Here is a 19,814-nt window from a genome sequence, read left to right on the forward strand (position 1 = left end):
TTAATATCTCTTCCGTCACCCCTATACGACACTCATGAATTCCGCATTGTCCTGAAAATGTCCAGCTAGTACCTCATCTATCTATCTAGCTTTCTCGCATGAATCAGCATACCAGGGTGACCCTCCAGGACTAGAAGAGTCCAATCAGCCCAATCAGGAAGGCACACTCAGGATCCTAGCTCCGCCTCTCTCACGAAAGCTCTCATATCCAGCCCGCGGGTGAGATGGCCATATATCACCGCGATGTGCAATACTCGGACGAGTCCAGCCTAAACACCTTAGAAGTATGCATACCGCGTCCGGAAACACAAACCCCGAAGGCAATCTGGGTCGTCTTCATCCATGGCGGTGCATGGCGAGATCCTGCAGTAGACTCCACATCGTTCAGGAAGACACAGGACCTCCTACTGCAATCACCTCAGTTGGACCAGATAGCCGGTCTTGCTTCGATAAATTACCGACTCTCACCATACCCAGCACACCCGACAGACCCATCCAATCCATCTGATCCTAGCAGAAACGCGAGGCATCCAGATCATGTGAACGACGTTCTAGCCGCCATCTTGTATCTGCAAGAGAAATACCACTTCGAAGACCGTTACATTCTGGTTGGCCATTCTGTCGGAGCCACTCTCGCCTTCCAGGTGGCGATGAAGCGATACTGGGGCTCACAGTACGAGTCCACGCTCGCACTCGAGCTCAACGTATTCCCTCCAATAGCGATCCTTGGCGTAGCGGGAATCTACGACATACCTGCACTAGTCACCCACCACAAAGATGTCCCAGAGTATGCGGATTTCGTCAGCAACACCAATGGCTCGGACCCTGCTGTCTGGAAAGCAGTGAGTCCGACGTCAGGTGACTATGATGAAAGCTGGGCCGATGGCAAGCTGGTGATCATAGCGCACTCGCACGAAGACGAGCTCGTTGAGTGGGACCAGGCTGTGCTGATGCACGAGGCGCTGAAGGCACAGGGTTGGGTGGAGAGTCTCAAGGATAGGCAGGTGAGATTGATGCCGCTGAACGGCAAGCATGATATGATTTGGGAGGATGGCACTGAGTTGGCGAGAGCGATAAGTAGGGCGGTGGAAAAAGTTATGGAGATCCTTTGATCGGAGGGTCTGCCTATACTATCATGATCTTCACTGGAGCGAAGCAATGTAGATAATGTATCCAAGAGCCTCCGATCAGCACACTTCCTTACGGCAGCATGAACATCTGTACAAGGATCGTATCCTCCTCTCAACAAGTCTAAGACTGCGCAATTCCAGAGCCGAGCCCTCCAGGTCTGCTATAGGCGCACCTGTGCCTCGTACTGCTTACTAGATCCTGGAGCGCTACGCCTAGGGCTCAAAAGACACCATGCCAACAGACGGGGAGATAACCATGCCCGTCTTCCTAACGTACGGGGGAAAAATAAGCTCACGGAGCTTGTCTTCGCTTGGCCGACGGTTATTAGGGTCTCGCAGTTGTGAAGGTATATATATCGAGCTCGACATCCACGCGCAGCGTGAAGATATCAGCTTTAGAGTGTGCCCGCTACGAATTCCACTACAGCAACAATGTCAACAACCGACAACTCAACCAAAGTCCTCTCCCCCACCAAACTCGCCCACGTCGTTCTACACACTCACCAGTACGACCGCATGCTACAATTCTACACCCGCTTCCTCGGCGCCAACATCGTCTTCGAGAACGGCCATCTCGCCTTCCTCAGCTACGACGAAGAACACCACCGCATCGCCATCATTTCCATCCCCGGCATGAAGGAAAAGGATCCGCAAACAAGTGGTCTGGGCCATATCTCCTTTGCTTACGACTCGCTCAAGGACCTCTGTGCTTCTTACAAGCAGAGGAAGATGCTAGGGATGGAGCCGGGGTGGTGTGTGGTAAGCCCGCTTTGTTACTTGCTTGGTTGTATCTCGTACTGTGTACAATTCTGCCACTGATAAGCTCGAGCAGAATCACGGCCCTACGACATCGCTGTACTACTGCGATCCCGATGGCAACTCCATCGAGATCCAAGTGGATAATTTCGAGACGAATGGAGAGGCCACGGCGTTCATGATGGCGAGTTTTGAGCGGAATCCGCTCGGAGTCGATTTTGATATCGAGGAGCTTTGTCGTAAGGTTGAGCGTGGTGAGGATGAAGGGGAGTTGAAGCGGCCGAAGGTGGAGATCGTAAGGAATCGGCCGGAGGATTTGGTGCGGGCTGCGAGGTTGATGCAGCAGGGTACGACTGGTTTGTAGTTGACTGGATTGATCACGAAATCAAAGAGAGTGCGCGAATGTATGAGTTGCTGTTCTGAGCTTTTCACGTTGTTTAAGCAAGTACCATGAAGACGGACAACCCCAGGAAGGCGGCTAAGATCAGACTGCCGGTGATCGTGGTCGCCGATCCTGTGTATGGCACAACAGATGCTGTCGGAATAGATCCGGGAGAAGTACCATTGCTCGAAGTCGTATTGCTCGTCATATTGCTACCTACGATTGGTACCGTAATATTGAACTGTTTGCAGACTTGGCCGAAGAGTGAGGTGAAAGCTAGCATACCATCAGCTCACGCCATCAAGATCATATCAGTGCCTTCCTTACTGTACAACTCGGCACTCGCGTCCGGACATGTCTGGTTTGCACAAGCGGAGATATTCGCTATGATGCCGTCCTGGCGGACACAGTGGCAGTATTGATCAGCATTCGTGCAATTGACTGATACAATTGCCGCAGGGTCGCAGCTTTTCTGTACGGATGTTAGCTCCGGGTTGATGACATGGTTGGGGAATGTCGTGCAATGCAAGCAGGTATCTGGGTGGCTTGAGATCCGACTTGGGCGAGGACAGAGGTCAGGACGCTGAAGACAAATAAGAGCCGCCACATCATGAGAGGTCGAGGATTATGTTACTCGTGGCACCAGTTGCGTATGTCTGTTGTCGACGGTGTGAGAAGAGCACAAATTGCGACGGTCGATGGCTGCCCTCGGTAGACCAATTTGCGTCCCCTGTCACTCCTGCTCGAAGTTCAAAGTTGTCGGTTGGGGCAATTGTTAGCGCTGTTCTCGTCCGCAAGGGACTATCGACTTCACCTCTGCATACAACATTCGCTTCTTCTCTCCTACAAGGAGATGTTGCCTGGCTTGAACATTTACATGCACCCAATGCGAGAGTCGGTCAATTGCGATTCGCGAGTGACTCTTGAGATAATTCTTGAGTTTCCTAATTCGTGGCAGCTTCAGAATTGATTTCCTCCACCATCACTACCTCATCTTCGGAATACCTCCTGCAGACCGAAGGATACATGTCGCCGTATTCCACGGTATTGCCCACTAGAAGGTTAGATACTGATCGTGAGAAGGAGAAGAAATGACGCGATCCTCCAGGCCGCTGTCATGAATTCTGTACATGGTGCCGTTTAATTGCCAACGCATAAAAGAGATAGGTGTGGTAGGATTGATACGATGAATGGAAGCTTCGAGGCCCCAAATTCGCATCAGTGGCTTTGAGCGGACGGCACGAACACACTTAGCATTCGCGAGACCTTGAGATCGAGGGTGATGACCATGCACGTAACGGCAGTACCGCTTCCTATACCACCACTGGAGTGCCATAAGAGCGGAACATTGTTCGATAAAGAGTGCTGGTACTCATGGCACCCAGCCAATACCCAAAGGATCCACTTGCAGACATGGTAGCCCACACCACTCGAGCAATTTACATGCCTGCGAGCATTCGATACGCGGGTATGAGACGACCATCCGGAGATCGATCTCCAAGACTAGTTTTCAGGTATCCTGGACCGAAGCTAGGGGCAGACTATTAGTGTCTGGCTGTGGCAGACATGTGGCTAGGCCAGCGTGCGTCGCTGACTTCTGCAGACCTCAAGGATCGAGACACCATAACTGTCCTGGTCATCGGCTGTAGGAAAGAGTGATCTTGAAGCTTGTATGCCATCATCACTGCTGAATAGAGCTTACGACCGTCTACTTAGACTAGGCATACCGTTCATGCTCTAAGCGGGATGCCGGATTCTTGCCTAGATAGGTCGACAGATCAGGTCTCCTCTTCAAGAAGGACGGGGCCCAACAGCACGATCACCTCATCCATGCAGTCCAGCAGTGCTGCATCTCTTGTGATGTGTTCTTAGGCTGGATGATGTCAGAGTTGGTGATCTCTCTGGTCCTGGGCATGGTCCTGCCAAGCTTGCTAGTCGTTCAACGCCTCTTTGGTAACAGCTCCATTTGATGGGTCCATGCAGGTCAGCGGGTTCTGACAGGATCAGATTGTCTCCACTCCAGATCGTCGGACTGTGTGCAAGCAATATGAAGGCTCGTTGACGGACGGCGAGCATTCCTGGACGGAGCGTGCTTAAGCAAAAGGTCCGATGGCAGCGAGGCACCATCCGCCTGTCGCGGTTCCACCGACGATAGCCTGCCGTGGTACTGGAGTTTGTAAGGTTGCTCGTCATGTCTCACGCTGCCTGTCTGGTGTACGGCTCTGCAAATCTTACCTGTGCAGTCCGGAGCTTCATGTTATAGCGATCTTCATCGTGTCATAACCGTCAGCAAGGTAATTTTGCAGTGGGTCGCACCTCCCTGCTGTCTTCATCTAGATGGTAGGTCGCTCCTTCTTCACCGATCAGGAGCATAGCAAGGCAGGCACGGCTCACAAGCGCGAAATCTATTCCGCTTCTGTTGACAAAGCTCAAGCCCAGGAACAACAGACAATACCTCTGACACCACCACCTGTTTTGTACATCATTTAGTCCATTGGAGATAGCTCACTCGTTTTGCAGTGCACTGCATCACTCGCGCCACCATGGCTGCAGATTCAGATATCATGGCTCAGATGGCTGCTCGCCTGATGGGAGGACCGCGTCAAGCGCCACCAGTGAAGCCTTCAAATGCCTCAACTCCGTCACCAGCAGTTCCTCGCACGCTCCCAGCGCCAAGCCCTAATGGCAGCACAACCCCTGCGACATTTCGACCACAACCATCTCTCGCGAAGACCCCTGAGGTCAAAATCACTCCCCCGAGCACCACTGTCGCCCCTTCCCTCACCTTCTCACCCACCACGATACCCTCTCCCACCCTTATGGAGCGCGACATGAACGCAAACAGGGGTCCAGCCCTCAGGGGAGACCCCACTCAGCTCAAGGTAGCCATCAACTTACCCCGAACGCATCACAGCACTGACACAAACCACAGGCTGCTCGTCAGTTCATGAACGAGCTCAGTGGAGGCAAGAAGGGCTCGCATGGGCGACCTAAGCCATCACGCCACGACAGTATGTCATCCACCACCAGCTCGGTACGCAGCACGAAGGCTCACGACATGCCATCGCCGCGCCCTGGCTTCAGCTGTGTGGCGGCTGGCCGCCCTACTCCACCAGCTCGCGAAATCACGCTTGGTGGCTGGCAGGGCTTCTCCTCGAGCACGAGCAACAAACAGCAAGCACCAGCAATTTCTTCGACTCAGCCAAAGGCACTTTCAGCGTCATCACCGATACTGGCTGTCGTAAGGAAGCCAAGCGTGCAACCCGCAACTTCTGGTTCGACCAACACCCTTGCCACCCCTGCTCAGCAGCCAATCTGTGTCCAGACGCCCGCCACACCCGTCAAACAAGATGCTGGTGCCGGCTTGCTAAGCCGCCAAATGGCGAGTGTGAACACCACTCTCACTAGCAATACCAACAGCGTCCCTCCTCACCTTCGTAAGAAGGCTGATGCAGGCGCCGCAAAGCCAGCCGCTTTGCCAACCATCAAGCCCACTGCAACTCAAGAGAGAACTCCCCAACTTCTCTCCGCTACTGATAAGGCCGAGAAGAAGGACGACACGCCACCAGCATCTACTCCAGTGGCCGCTACCGATGCGAGCGGTAACGTCGAGCTCGAAAAGGAGATCAAGATCGAACCCAAGGCTACTCAAGGTAAGGGGTTTGGCATTTCCTTCGGTGCGGCTGCTTACTGGGCTAATGATAAACGCACAGGTCCTCCTATGAATTCCTTCGCCTTCAGCACCTCTCCCAAATCCCTCAAATCCGCCATCTCCACCGTCAACGGAGCACCCCTGGGGACCCCGATGAATCCTATCGATGTCGATGCGCCATTCCCGCCGTCACCTTCTACTTCGAGCAACTTCGTGACCGGCCAAGATGATGCCAAGAAGCTTGTCTGGATCATCGCCGAACTCCAGGACTTGAAGTCACAGGTCAAGGAGCTGGAGACCGAGAACCTCGAGCTCAACCAGAAAGCAGAGCGTTTGCAAGAGTCTGAGGAGCGTCGAAAGTTCCTTGGTACGGACGATGCTAGGGCTCCCTTCACTATCTCGATCCAGAACCGTACGTTGATCTAAATCTGATGGACTGTTGTCAAGCAATGCTAACCGAATTATAGCACATGGCCAGACTCACGCATTCCAAGCTAGCAAGGAAAAGAAGATCAAGCAGCTCATTCTTGATGCTCGCTTCAAATTCAAGCTCGACAAGGATAGCTGCAAGGCGCCTACTTTGAGCTTCAAGGGCAAGCAAGTGGGTCATGCGATGATGATGGGGGAGATTGGTGTTGTTCAAGGCAGCACTTTGGCGTTCAACTACGCTGGGGCGGATGATGAGGAGCTGTAGAGTGTGACAGTAATCTCGGATGGTAGGGACGTGAGGAGATTACGTACGCGTCTTGCCACGCAAAGGCACCCTGCACAAGCTTGGGTTTGCGGTCAGCAGTGACAGCTCAATAGCCGATAGCGGATCATCAGGAAACTCGAAAAGCATCGGAAACCACTCCTGTCCTTTCACCCTTCCACCACGGTCCCTCGCTCCAGCCTAGTCATGTTTGCCACTCGTTTCTTTCGTCGCACGTGACCGTGACTTGTGCGGAAGAAGTTCCGGTCCAGCCGCGCCGAGCTCACGAGACCATCGCAGCTCGCCTTCCACCATAATTATCGAGTGATTGAGCAGAGACCTTCATCATACACCAGCAATACAACGCTGAATCATGCTAGAGCCCGCAATGGCGACTCTTCTTTCTGCCGCCCGACCCACCCTCTCCCGCCGCTCCATAGCGGCGATACAAAAATCTCGCCTCCCACTACTCGTAGCTGCCCAAAGAGCTGCCTTCTCCACCACTCCCAGTCATGCCTTACCCTCGCCAGGTGAGAGCATGTTCCGCTCCTCCTCATCCATGGGCGGATCACCAAGCACATACTTCCAACGGCAAAGTCTCCCAGCAAACACGATAATCAAGTTCGTCCCACAACAAACCGCATGGATTGTAGAGCGCATGGGAAGGTTCAGCCGGATCTTACAGCCTGGCCTGGCAGTCCTGGTTCCCATCATCGACCGCATAGCCTACGTCAAGAGTCTGAAGGAAAACGCTATGGAGATTCCGAGTCAGAGCGCCATTACAGCCGATAACGTGACACTAGAGCTCGACGGAGTGCTGTATACTCGAGTCTTCGACCCATACAAAGCTAGTTACGGCGTGGAAGATGCAGACTACGCCATCAGCCAGCTCGCGCAGACGACGATGAGAAGTGAGATTGGTCAGCTGACCCTCGATCACGTCTTGAAGGAGCGAGCACAACTCAACACGAACATCACACAAGCCATCAACGAAGCAGCGGCGGATTGGGGCGTGCGGTGTCTGAGATACGAGATTCGAGATATCCATGCGCCGGGTCCGGTGGTGGAGGCTATGCACAGACAGGTTACAGCCGAGCGAAGCAAACGTGCTGAGATTCTTGATTCGGAAGGTCAGAGGCAGAGCGCGATCAATATTGCTGAGGGTCAGAAACAATCCGTTATCCTGGCCTCTGAAGCCGTGAAGGCGGAGAACATCAATACTGCTTCTGGTGAAGCTGAGGCTATCCTCATGCGTGCCAAGGCTACGGCGGCCGGTATCGAGGCAGTGGCGCAGAGTATCGAGCAAGGACAATCTTCTGCCCAGAACGCTGTCTCGTTATCTGTGGCGGAGAAGTACGTCGATGCATTCGGGAAGTTGGCGAAGGAGGGCACGAGTGTGGTTGTCCCCGGGAATGTGGGCGATATTGGGAGTATGATTGCTACGGCTATGAGTGTCTATGGGTCTGTGAATCAGGCGCAGGTCAAGACGAATGCTTTGGCACAGGGGAGGTTGAGCCAGGGTGGGCAGGAGCTGGCTACGCAGGGTTCGGAACAGCATTCGCGTGGTCAGGGTGGGAGCAAGGTCAGTGTGAACAATAGTGATGTGGCGAAGAGTGTGCTGGAGAGTTTCAGAGAGACGCAGCAGAGGCATTGAGGAGGGGGGTTTCGTTTGTATGCATGGCGCTCTGGCGTTGAGTCCGCAGACTGTGGATGGACAAGGGTGTAAGATGTGGGTGTTCTGAGTACTGTGTAACTCACCTTCTCAGGTCATTGATTAGCATGACGGCCAAATTGTATGTATGTTGTACTCTACTTTCGTTAGACGATCGGGCGACCGCCGGCCTGTGGTCGGTCAGTGGCATTGGATTGGCTCATGTCATTGGATGTTGAGAGCAGAAACGCCACCTCGTGCTGGCTAGGGTTGTACTAGTATGATTCAACAGCCTATTGTATTGTAATAGCCTCGTTGTCTGTCATTGGACACAGTGATATCACTTCATGCTTCTGGTACAGACAAGAAGCTGTACGTTTCTCTTCCTTCACCCTTGGCACAGCATGGCACGCAATCAGCCTTTGTTTCTAATTCTCAGACACCATTTAAGGGTTTCCCCCGCCCTCCTGGCCGCAACTAACGCCATTGCGGAAAGCTAGATCCTTCGATCTCTGAAAAATCGGCTGGTGGAGCGTATTGGCGATCATGATAAGATCTGCCGACCACAGAGCATGTGTAGACTCTGAATCCCCTTTGGGTGCGTACTTCTTCTCGGCAGTCCAAGCATAGTACGCGTTAAAAGGATCGTAAAGACGAGGGACCATCACAGTGTGCTGTCGCTCAAGCTGGACCAAAGTACCTTCAGGCTGTTGTTCTTCGTACCGACTCGTGGACGGCTCTGAGAACTGTGCCCCAATGCCAACCAAGAGGTTGCCAGTCATACTTTGCGCTACATTCGCAGCACTCGATTGTGTGTTCAGCCTGGTACCAGACTGAAGGCCCTGGAAGGCGTTGGTAGGCCCGCCGTGACTCTGCCGTCCGGGTACGGCTAGAATGCTTGGAAATTCGACTCTTGAGAGCGCGGATTGAGGTCTCTCGTGGGTTGTGGTAGGTCCGGCAAGTAGCAACAGGCTTACTGCTACGTCATCGAAGCAGTCTTCGAGCCCAGACTCGGATTCGTCATCCGAGGCGCTGCAGTCAGAAACTAGCGCAGGTACGGAGTGAAGGTCAGGAACAGGAGCTATGCTTGTCAGCGCATTGCCACTTCAAGTAACTCTGAAGAGCTCATAGATTCGGTATGATATCGACGGCGTGGAGGAACAAGCCGAGCTGTGAGTTTTCGACATCTGTTATTGTGCGAGCCGAGTATCTAGGAGTTATGATAGTGAGACAGTGACCGCTGCCTTGACCAGAAAGACACAACCATGATTGGAGATGTTCCGATAGACCGCAAATCAGAGGATTGATAGCAACAAGCAAATGACAGCTTTTTAGGAGAATCTCGGTGCTTCATTAGCCTCCCGCATGCCTGCCGCAGGCCATGGAAATTCTCAGTCGTGGAGCCGTTGCGAGCTGTGCTGTCGTAGTGGTACGTTCACTCGCCCACGATAACACCGATCTTCTTCCATTGGAGGAGATCATGCTTGACCAGGGAGCCCAGATATAGGCTTGTCTCGTCAATTCTTTTTGGTACGACTTTGCCACCAGAGCTCTCTCGAACGCGGAGTCGCAAATCTGCGCTCATGCGCATTGTCCACCTTGTCAGCATGTCAGGCCGAGAAATATGGATGACAGCGGATGTATCTTGTGATTGAGCGAGAATGCTCAACTAGTCTCGCCCACGTACTAACACGTCCCGAACGAAGGCACAACGCTCAAATCCTTCAAGGGCTCGAAAGTGTGCTTGACTACGCTTTGCTTTGCGTCAGAGCGTCGGCAATGCTATCCACGAGAAGTGACCGTGTTGTGAAGGTCAGGTGTGAGCTCGGCAATGCCGGTCGTTTACACGGTATCCGCAGCTGCTCGCGACTTCTCCTGTAAGCCTAGACTCAGGTACAGCCGTACGCAATGATATGAACGGATCCGGTAGCATTGGTGTATCTACGAAGACCAATGAGCCCCTCCCGATCTCGGGCGAAGGCGACACCGCTGCATTGCGAACTCCATAGAGTCGTGAACCACCACCAAGCCAACAGACTCGTTTCAGTATGCTGCAGCCATAGCTATATTGCTTGCCATGCTCGTAGGGGACTTTGAAGCAGTCATGGCTGACAAATCCGGCGACTGACCAGCCAGTCATCTCGGATCAGAGGAGTCGTATGCACAGTCCTTGGTCACTCGCGGTCCATGGCCGGGTAGATTGGCTGGTGCTCAAAATTTTCCATCAGTAGTTGCACAGAAAGGTGTCTGCTCTGGTTCCGTGCGGTGACACGGTCCATCCGTGCATCGGCATGGTGAGCTTTCTGAGTGGTGAACGGGGATGAAGTTGCGCGACCTATGAAGCTAGACATCTGTAAATGAACGACATTCTCTGACCCGGGGTGTCGCGAGATATAAGAGCATAAGATGGGCAAAGTGTCGCAATATGTCAAAGAGCCAAAATCATAAGAGGGTAAGGAACAAAGGCAAAACAACCTTATCCGTGCGCGCGCTGCCGAGACTTCGCAGCATGCTCCCCAGACATCATTGCTTCTGCAATGCCTTCTTCTTTTCTTCGAAGAATAATAAACAGCTCCATCCGGAGCATATTCTACCATGGTCACACTACGTCTCTTGAGCTCGTCGTCTGAAGCGTCCTCGTTCAGTAATGGCCACGTCAGCTTCTGGCGCCCCATGCTGCGCGGAGCAAGAGGATTGGGAAGGCTAAAGCGGTCACCTGTATCACGTCGAAGCCTTGCATGCATTGCATACATGACTATTTGATACGCTTCGAGGACGGCGATTCGTGTACCTCTACCACTGGATGTCCCGAGCTACTGATAGCTGATGGGATGGCGCGGCGCAAGACCTGCCCGAAGCCTTGCTTACTGGCATATAGCTGTCGACAACTCCGCTCTGGTGGTTTGCTGGAGCCTTCCTTAGGTCTCATCCTGCTCTCTGGACCTCGCAAACGCTTGTACTCATGTCATGAGCGATATAGTGAAGTGCCCGACCATCCCAAAGAATGGATTGTTATTCGCTCAGAGACGTTTATCAGGAGAATACGTCCTTGAAGAAGTGTGGCCCGAGCGCAAATTGCAGGAAGTCTTGCTCCAGGACGAAGGGCCAGATGGACAACTTGCAGACACGAGGGGCCGAAGTCATCCCTCGAGCGAGATACATTCGCCGGGCACGAAGAAGTACAGCGATATCGGCACCAGGACCGAGACATCTGCATAGCTGGGCAACGCCTGTCCCCCGGAAGCGACACAGTACCTCGAACTTGCTGACCTCAAGGACTTTGGAGTGCTAGAACAGTCGTATTCGCCGATGGAAAGTTCAGACATCCTGGACACAACTTCTGAAACCACGAACGGGCAGTCAAGCACACCCGTGGCATCTCCAAGCAAGCGTGCGCCTAATTCACGCTCCTATCACTGTACAATCTGTCACTGGTTATTCCCAACCACGGAGTTACTGGAAGAGCATGCTATAGCAACATTCCACCGCGTATACATCTGTCCCTACGTCGGTTGTGTCAAGAGCTACTATCGAAGAGATGTCTTTGTACGCCATAAAACGACACAAGACAAGGCTAGGGTCGATCATGGTTGCCGGGACTGTAAAAGTGCAGGAGAACACAAGTCCTTCAAGCGAAAAGACTATCTCGCGCACCACATCAAGAATCACCACGAAGGTCGGAGCTCTGACAGACAATGCTCGAGTGCAATGGCATGGGCACAAGATGGCTTTAACTTCTCAGCAGCAACTCCAATGTTGTGGGACGCCTCCCTGGCTGACACCGGCAGCCTGCCACTACCGCCCACAGTACAGCCACAGAGGGGGCGCGAAGACTTTCCAATGAAAAGTGAAGCATCCAGTGCCACGGTATCAAGGTCAAACAGCTACTCGATCCACCAGCCAGAAGTTCCAGATACCGCCGTGATCGACCTGCAGAATGCCTTGGCTGCTGTTCTAGGCCGTAACATATTCGATCTTTGCCAGCGTAAAGATCGATTATGTCTTGGTAACGAGTGTACAAAGGAGCAAACAGCCGGAAGAATCCTTGAGGTCATGGTACGTGGTATGGGGAGTGGTGTGCCGTAACGCTAAGTTACCATTCAGGATATTGCTCCATACGCAACACATGCTTGCGCTCGACATACTGGCTGGCGCACACACAAATTCGGTCAACGACACAAGTCACCTGGTGGATGGTTTTGCTCGGACCGCTTTTATGGGATGCAGCAGGAACTGGAGGTGAAAGGTGGAAGGTTTAGTACGATTATCAGACGGCCTTAGTCGTTGATAAAGCAACCTCTGAGACACAGTTGTCTCCCAAGACAATTTCGGCTTGGTATGCAGCCAATGAACATCGCTTAAGATGGTGTGCAACTAGCTAGTACTAGGTAGTCGCCACCAAATTTTGAGCTCTACTACTATCTGACGTGAGCCCGTTCAGGCTGTCCAAATACATATCGCTTGCTCTAAGCTGTTGCAACGTCTCGGTCCGCATATTGGGGAAATGCTTCAGCTTGTTCCTAATTTTGCCTTCGGGTCGTGCTTGCTACCATTGTTGAGCTTGTACTGCAGGCTGTCGTCTTGGTTGCCCAACCAGCTAGACATGGCGAACGACTGGGTAGTACCTATAGCAGCTGTAGGCATGAGTTGTGGTTGCTGTCTGACTACTGAGGAGTATGCTTGCACATGAACCGGATATGGTGGGCTGACATCGTCGAAATGTGCACCGATGCCTACTAGCCGACGATCGTAGCTCCTGTCGACTTTATGGTGCTGTCGTGGTGTAGTGCTGGATGTGAACGCCCCATCTTCGTTCCGGGCCGGTCTTGTAGCCGGAGCGTTGTATAAGACGGACTCGGCTACAGTTGCCCGTGGTTTCGTGCAAGCTCGGAATGCCAGGTGAGTTGGTCGACCCTTAACGGACCCGTCTGTCCCTGATTGCGTTGTAGCATCGATAGATGGTTGACATCTGGACTTCTTAGCGTCCTTCTTGTTGGGGTTTGTCATGGTGGGCGGCAGTCCTGAAGGTAAGTCACAACAAGGTAGAGTCTTGTGCAAAGCGGCGGCCTTGAGAAGCGCTCAAGTAGGATTGCCATATTACTGTGAGCGATAGTTATATCCGTGTGTGAAGGTCAAGGGCAACAGCTAGACTGCAAAGGGGCAGAAAAGCACTTGGGCAAAGGGCACAAGTCGTCGCTGTGTCTTGAAGAGTATTGCTCGTGTCATACGAAATGTTGAACTACGTGGAAGTGTGGCGTAAGTTGATACGCGATGCGAGCCTATCAAGAGGGTGGAATGCGAATGCGACCACAGTTCCCTTGTTTCAGCATAACTGGCACGCTCCGCGCGCGCCCGTGTGCCTACCAAATCGGGACAGAGTGAAAATTTTCGCTGCCACTTTCCTTGTTCAAGCGTCATCGGTCGAAGCCGGACATGTTCCGTCGAGTCCGTTTAACTAATACAGGGCTGATCAAAACCCGGCCCTTCCCTCGTGCCCTTCATAAGAGGCTCGGGAGAGTACAACCCGTGAAGATATACTTGGCTTGCTGCACGGCTCCGTCATCCAGTCTCAAGTCGGTAGGCAATGATTGTGCCGAATTTTGCGACTAAAGGTACAATCGTGTATGTGCTCTGTACGCCAGAGGGTCAAGTCCCAGTCGCTGGGGAACTGATACGCCGATCCGCGTGGAGACATCGTGGAGCACCTGAAATTAGATCTGTTGCCAAGATCCAGGCGAGGCTAGACTGGCTAGTAAATGGAGCTATGGCCTTAGAATCATCGATGTCGTTTCCTGTTCTTGCCCCGACTTGCCCTTTTGCCCATTTCTTCGGGACTATTTTGCTACGCCTCGCATACCATGCCATGCGTTCAGGCGTCGACTGTGGCTGCAAGGCTACGATCTCAGCCACGCTGGGGAGGCTCACCATTACACCTTGTGTTTTCGTATGCGATCGTTGGTACCCGTGCTTGTTCACCTTATATTTCGCCCTTGGCTGTCTAGAGACTGTCCAACATGAGTCTCACGCAATCTTGACCTCTTTTCCCAACGACACTCGCCTCCGTCTGGAGTGAGCTGAACTTGTCCACAGGATGGACGACGATATCCCTCTCCTGGGCTCGTACGACGATGCCGAGTCTATTGGCTACTACATTGAACATCGGGGTACACACCGACATGGACTGTTCGGCGACGACGTGATCTTTTCTGACTTTCACGACACAACATACCTGGGTATGGCGAGCTCCCACGGAAAGACTGCTGCCGCTCAATATACTGCTCACGCCGATGGCAATCTTCCACGAGGCCAAAGGCCATCCGTCGTCTCTTCTGCGCCCTTGAGTACAGCGCAAGCGATCATCGACCGCCCGCAGGTTGGCACTGGTGATCATGCCGATACTTTTACTTACTTCGACCAAGGCCATGCCGAGCATCAGTCTCAAGCGGCTCTTATCGGCATGAGTGACAGTACGGAAGAGCATCCATCTCAGCATTCAAACGCACAGCACTCGTCACCTATCGCAGTTGTGGCTCGGTCACGTTTTCATCATTGCAGCGTATGCGCAGAGTACTTTCTGTCCGCAGAAAACTTGGAACGCCACGCCATAGCGACTTCTCACCGCATCTACGTCTGCGGTCACGACGGATGTGCGAAGTCATATACCCGCAGAGACGTGTTCGGGCGGCATAAAGCCACTCACAAGGGCCACACTCCCCACCAATGTCACGCATGTCGAGAGCACGGCACTACCAAGACATTCACTCGCAAGGATCATCTCATACAACATCAACGCAAGTGCCATCCGGATCTCTACAGTGGCCTTGCAACACCATACACGGCATCAGTTGTGGCGACACGCGACACTAGTCCTGGCAGCTTCTCAGTTCTGGATGGTAAGCCTGGGGCAGGAACCAGTTTCGGACAACCGAGCTGGTCTTTCCACCAGAACAGCTCAACCTCAAGCAAGCAATCTTTACGTACATCTATTGGTTCCTACTCGCTTGCGAGTACGATGGGATCCGTTCGAAGTGTTGAGCAGGACTGTCCGGTCACAAGACTACACCATGCCCTCAAGGATCTTCTCGGCGCCCAATCTGACCACCTGAACGTCTACCGGCAACTTCTTGGGTTCGACGGCATGCCCGACCCGCAGCATACCGCCTTTGGGCTGCAACGATTGGTCTCTCACATGTTACCTGGCAACAAGACCAACATGCAGACAAGGCATGCCACCCAACGGCAGGGAGATACACACGAGATACCCGACGACACAGAACCAGACCCATTACCTTTTGAAATCTTCTAGTCACTTGGAGAATGCTGTTTCTCCGCTGCCGGGGTTTTTTATCAATGCCCTGTTGGCCGATGTGGTCTAGGTTCTTTATGATGTGTTCGAGAGTTATCCATCGCTTGTTGATATGGGCCATCGAATTGCTTATTGTGTCGGCTGACCCACAAAACCACATGGTGTTCTCCACGGTGGCAGTCAAGCTAGATTGATAAAACTGTTTCGGATGATTACACTGTATGCATGTCAACACCTAAGAAATCTTGAGGCAGCTTAAAGCTGTGCTGCGTGATTTAACACCCAATGCTTCCACCAAAATCGTGAAAAACCTATAAATTTGAGGTCGCAGCCACATAGGCGCATGAACTAGATTAACAATGCATACGCACGCTGCAGCAGTCGATGTGGCTGTGGCTGTGCATTTGTCGGGCTAACCCGCCCTGGTTCGATGACCGAGCCGCCGATTTGGGTGAACATGTGGAGGGCATGCCATGGCCACAAACATAATTTGACTTTCAGGATGAAATAGATGTATCTGTTGTAGATCTAGATATCGAATTTTCGCGCTCACCCTCGCTCTGCAGTCGCGTTCGCCATGCATTCCATGTTCATACACAGTTTGCGCCACAACACTCGCACTCGCCCACTGATGGGCAACTGCAGCGCGCACTAGTCAACTTTGATTGTACAACCAGTTCTCAATCGTAGAGATGCGACTTGGCCGCTGTCCTCCAACAGCAATGGCCAGAAGCCTGAAGGGTGACAAGTCGTACGGGTTAAGGCCGTCACTTGCGTACTCAGTTTGGATATTCATGTCGGCCAAGATATCTGTGCCAGCTGCAAAGTCAAAGTCATCCTCACGAGGCACAGTGCCATAGAGACAACCACGTTGATGGGAGTCCTTGTCCTCGGCATCGGTGTGCGCATCGTGCTCAGCAGCCGTTGGCAATTCGTCATGAGCACCATGAGCATCCGTCTGCATGGCTAGCACTTCGCTATTCAGGTATAGTGTATCCGAGACATGGTGTTGTGGTTCCGCACGATCGAGTTCTTCGCCAACGTCGGATCGTGCCGCAATGCTCTCGGTGTCGCTTTCGGCGAATGAGCCATCGTCCGATATGAGGGAGGGTGTCTTTCTGCGCGAAGCATGTCCCTGCACATCGCAGTCGGACGCGCAGATTTCTTTTCCTATGATCGCATTGGAGTCTCCAGGAGCATTTTGCGCATTGGCTTGTGTCTGTCAGCAGGTGCATCTGATATCTTAGAACCAAAGCTTACCAGAAATGCCGGTCACTGGAGGGTTGGGAAACGAAACTTGCGCGCGATCAGCCATGGTGCATTGTCTGTACGCGAGAGGGTTCGAGAAATGCTTCATATCACGGTTTTGAAGTTACAAAGGTTGACGAGGAGGTTTACGTAGCAGCAATCCGTAGGAAGATGCAAGAGCTAGGGGCAAAACCGAGGGCAAAAGCGAGGGGCAAAAGAATATTGCAAACCCGCGTGAATCGTGCTGGTAGTCAGTACTCGGTGCGATACGATGCTCCGGTGCAATTTGTGGCGGGGTCAAAGATCAACACTCACGTTTCGCATGACCTCGTCGCGGAGGCGCAGTGGTGGTGTGCCGTGGTCAGAGGAGACCCGTGCAGCTCGGTATCATCAATGCTTGCAAGATACATTCGCAGCGAGCTCTGTATCTGGATGCAGCAGTCTTGCACACATTGTATATACCATTGGATGCCAACATGTGTCTGAGGTAAACCCTAGCCAAGCTCCGGCAGACAGCAGTCTCGCTCTCGACGGCGTCGGGTGTAAGATGCTCCGAGTAGCGTGGGGAAGCATCCGCACCGACCATTGGTGGCAGCTAGAAAGATGCCGTGCGGGACTGAATAGTGATAAGTCATGCTTACCACGGCAAGAGATCACGCAGTGTGGAGGTATAGTCTTCTTGCAGCACGACGGGGTCGATTATGCCTGGAAGTTCTGGCTTCCGAATGGAAGTACGTGGCGCTCCTCGGTATCTCGTGCCTTTGGTGACATGCTCACCTCAATGCATATCCCGCTGTTCTTCGGTCCACTCTGTCTTCCGTTCAGATGCTCTCGCGATAGACCGATGACGCCTGACAAGAGCGGTAAGCACAAGTCGTCCAATCGTGCCACACTACTCGATCACGGGTCTGCCGACCAAGGTCGTTAACCTATGGGGTTGTCCGGATGAGGCTTGGCGAAGGCGGCCTCAACTTGGTTGCCTGCGCGCTACTGCACCTTCGCCTGTTTCTGCTCAATGGAGAGCTGGTCGCGGATCCCGTGGCTTCTCGTATTCAGAGGTCGACGCCTCGCTGAGCCTGGCCGGTGCCCTTCCGGCATTGTCGGTGTACTGTGCCGTGCGTCCATTGGTAGGCGCGGGAGATATTCGACTGGTCGTGACGTGTCAGGTTCAAGGAGGATCCGGCTCGCTAGTTGGCTGATTAGATGGTATGGTCGTCGAGGTGCCTCGTATGGCGGTCCACTGAGCGGTCCCCGATACGACGGTGTGGGCAATCATGATCGTTGTCGCAGCTGCTTGATCGAGAAGAACGCCATCCAAAATTGGAGCGACGCACGTCGAATTTCCACGCATCTGATGCTCGTTATATCGTACTAGAGGGCAACAGGCCCGGACTAGAATTGGCAACAGGCAACAGGCACGTAATCATGCTGATGTATGAGGCATATTCGGGTGGCTGAGATGAAGACGTTGTGGGCTCCTCCATGTGGCTAGCGCCGCCGCTCTGCAGCATCGGCCAACGGCCACGGTAAGCTCTGCGCCCTCAGGAGGGTCACGCACGCGGCCCCTGGACCAATATACGTTGAAGCCGGCATCCTCACGATACCTTGAGCATGCCCTACTGCTGTAAAGCGTTACACCTACCGCCCGGTATCGCATAAACAACGTAGCTTGGCCCCGATGCGATCGATGCTTGCACTTGCAGAACGGCGTCGAGGCCGCAATAAACTCCTCGCGGGCGACCTGCTCTGCTCCGTCTATTGGTTTTTCTAGCAAGTACCAGCATGTCTGACCACAACCACTCATATCCTTCATATCAGCCATATCTAACACAACCAGACAATGACAGTAGGGGACTATACACTGATGACAATGACGAGCTCAGAGATCTGGCTCTGCCCAGTGTATATGACAGACCATGGTATAACTGGGCCAATGCCAGCACGAGCTCATTGGTCTCAATGCCGACAGCAAGGGTTTCGCAGCCGATGGCCCGAACAGATTCGATGCAAAGCAACTTCACAGCACATAGTGAGGACCTCACCTTATATGATTACGACCCTATCATGGCCAATCCTCACCCAGCAACGTGGCAATCTCTTGATATGATCTCCGAAACTGAATCTGTCGACCCGTCTCTTTTGAACAGTCAACCTCGATACGTTCGACTTTCGTCTGGCGGAGGGTGGAACAGCGCTGGAGGATATCCTAGACACGATTACCCAGCCTTCAGCTCCAACCAAGATTACTCACCTTTTGACGACAGTCCTACTTGTTTGGCGTCTCTGGAACTGGACAGTGACCTATCCACGCGCCCGGATTCCCCTCACTCATCTGAAACCCTTTCTGTGTCGGATGACAGTGGGCCGTCAGACGACGAAGGTCGGTTCACTTGCTCAGCCTGCGGGATGAACTTCGCCACATACTACAAACTGGAGGATCATGCAAAGTTCGAAGGACACAGATCGTACAAATGTGCGGAGTGCGGCAATAAATACACCCGCAGAGACGTGTACGTGAGACACGTCAAGGCACATCGAGAGTCCAGCCTGCACCTCTGTAAAATATGCGAGAGCTCCCAACAACAGAAACGATTCGCTCGCAAGGATCATCTTCAGCAGCATATCCGCACGCAGCATCCTCATGCCAATATCTCGGCATCTATTGGCAAGACTCCCGCCGCGCGCCTTGCGAACAGCTCGCCAAGCACGCCGTCGATCACACCAGCTAGTCCTGCTCTGCGCCTGCGGAGATCCCTGGCGAAGATGAGAAACGTCCGGAACGGCAGTCTGTGACGAGCGTCGTTTTTGGATCATCATGCTACTTTTAGCTTGATCAGAGTCGGGCATATTGCTTTCATTGTCCGTGGCGTTCTCACGACGAAGATGACATCATAGATAGTATGTATATACGATTCAGTAGCGGGTAGTCTTGGCTGAAACAACAGCCGAGTCCTGCCCTACACGAACTCGTGCAAGATCGTACGAAGTCGAACATGGG

The 19,814-nt window shown here is 53.0% G+C and overlaps 7 protein-coding genes across 7 annotated transcripts; 6 read left to right on the forward strand and 1 right to left on the reverse strand.

Moving 5' to 3' along the window:
• Positions 1 to 224: 224 nt before the first annotated feature.
• LTS14_001906 (uncharacterized protein) lies at positions 225 to 1,112 on the forward strand (the record flags this gene model as incomplete). The annotated part of the gene is made up of 1 exon (XM_064834614.1): positions 225 to 1,112. One exon carries the CDS (start codon positions 225 to 227, stop codon positions 1,110 to 1,112), a length of 888 nt encoding a protein of 295 aa, XP_064697485.1.
• Positions 1,113 to 1,562: 450 nt separating this feature from the next.
• On the forward strand, positions 1,563 to 2,250 carry LTS14_001907 (uncharacterized protein; the record flags this gene model as incomplete). Its single annotated transcript, XM_064834615.1, has 2 exons — positions 1,563 to 1,889; positions 1,963 to 2,250. The coding sequence occupies 2 exons, from the start codon at positions 1,563 to 1,565 to the stop codon at positions 2,248 to 2,250; spliced, it is 615 nt and encodes a 204-aa protein (XP_064697486.1).
• Positions 2,251 to 4,811: 2,561 nt separating this feature from the next.
• Positions 4,812 to 6,614, forward strand: LTS14_001908 (uncharacterized protein; the record flags this gene model as incomplete). The annotated part of the gene is made up of 4 exons (XM_064834616.1): positions 4,812 to 5,150; positions 5,201 to 5,921; positions 5,982 to 6,332; positions 6,388 to 6,614. The coding sequence occupies 4 exons, from the start codon at positions 4,812 to 4,814 to the stop codon at positions 6,612 to 6,614; spliced, it is 1,638 nt and encodes a 545-aa protein (XP_064697487.1).
• A 385-nt stretch (positions 6,615 to 6,999) lies between these two features.
• On the forward strand, positions 7,000 to 8,389 carry SLP2 (Synaptotagmin-like protein 2; the record flags this gene model as incomplete). Its single annotated transcript, XM_064834617.1, has 2 exons — positions 7,000 to 8,193; positions 8,378 to 8,389. 2 exons carry the CDS (start codon positions 7,000 to 7,002, stop codon positions 8,387 to 8,389), a joined length of 1,206 nt encoding a protein of 401 aa, XP_064697488.1.
• Positions 8,390 to 14,353: 5,964 nt separating this feature from the next.
• Positions 14,354 to 15,568, forward strand: LTS14_001910 (uncharacterized protein; the record flags this gene model as incomplete). Its single annotated transcript, XM_064834618.1, has 1 exon — positions 14,354 to 15,568. One exon carries the CDS (start codon positions 14,354 to 14,356, stop codon positions 15,566 to 15,568), a length of 1,215 nt encoding a protein of 404 aa, XP_064697489.1.
• A 655-nt stretch (positions 15,569 to 16,223) lies between these two features.
• LTS14_001911 (uncharacterized protein) lies at positions 16,224 to 16,883 on the reverse strand (the record flags this gene model as incomplete). Its single annotated transcript, XM_064834619.1, has 2 exons — positions 16,224 to 16,780; positions 16,829 to 16,883. The coding sequence occupies 2 exons, from the start codon at positions 16,881 to 16,883 to the stop codon at positions 16,224 to 16,226; spliced, it is 612 nt and encodes a 203-aa protein (XP_064697490.1).
• A 1,715-nt stretch (positions 16,884 to 18,598) lies between these two features.
• On the forward strand, positions 18,599 to 19,609 carry LTS14_001912 (uncharacterized protein; the record flags this gene model as incomplete). The annotated part of the gene is made up of 1 exon (XM_064834620.1): positions 18,599 to 19,609. The coding sequence occupies one exon, from the start codon at positions 18,599 to 18,601 to the stop codon at positions 19,607 to 19,609; it is 1,011 nt and encodes a 336-aa protein (XP_064697491.1).
• Positions 19,610 to 19,814: the final 205 nt, after the last annotated feature.

This window comes from Recurvomyces mirabilis (genome assembly GCF_035927965.1).
Source record: "Recurvomyces mirabilis strain CCFEE 5264 chromosome Unknown scaffold_4, whole genome shotgun sequence".
Lineage (NCBI taxonomy): Eukaryota > Fungi > Ascomycota > Dothideomycetes > Mycosphaerellales > Teratosphaeriaceae > Recurvomyces > Recurvomyces mirabilis.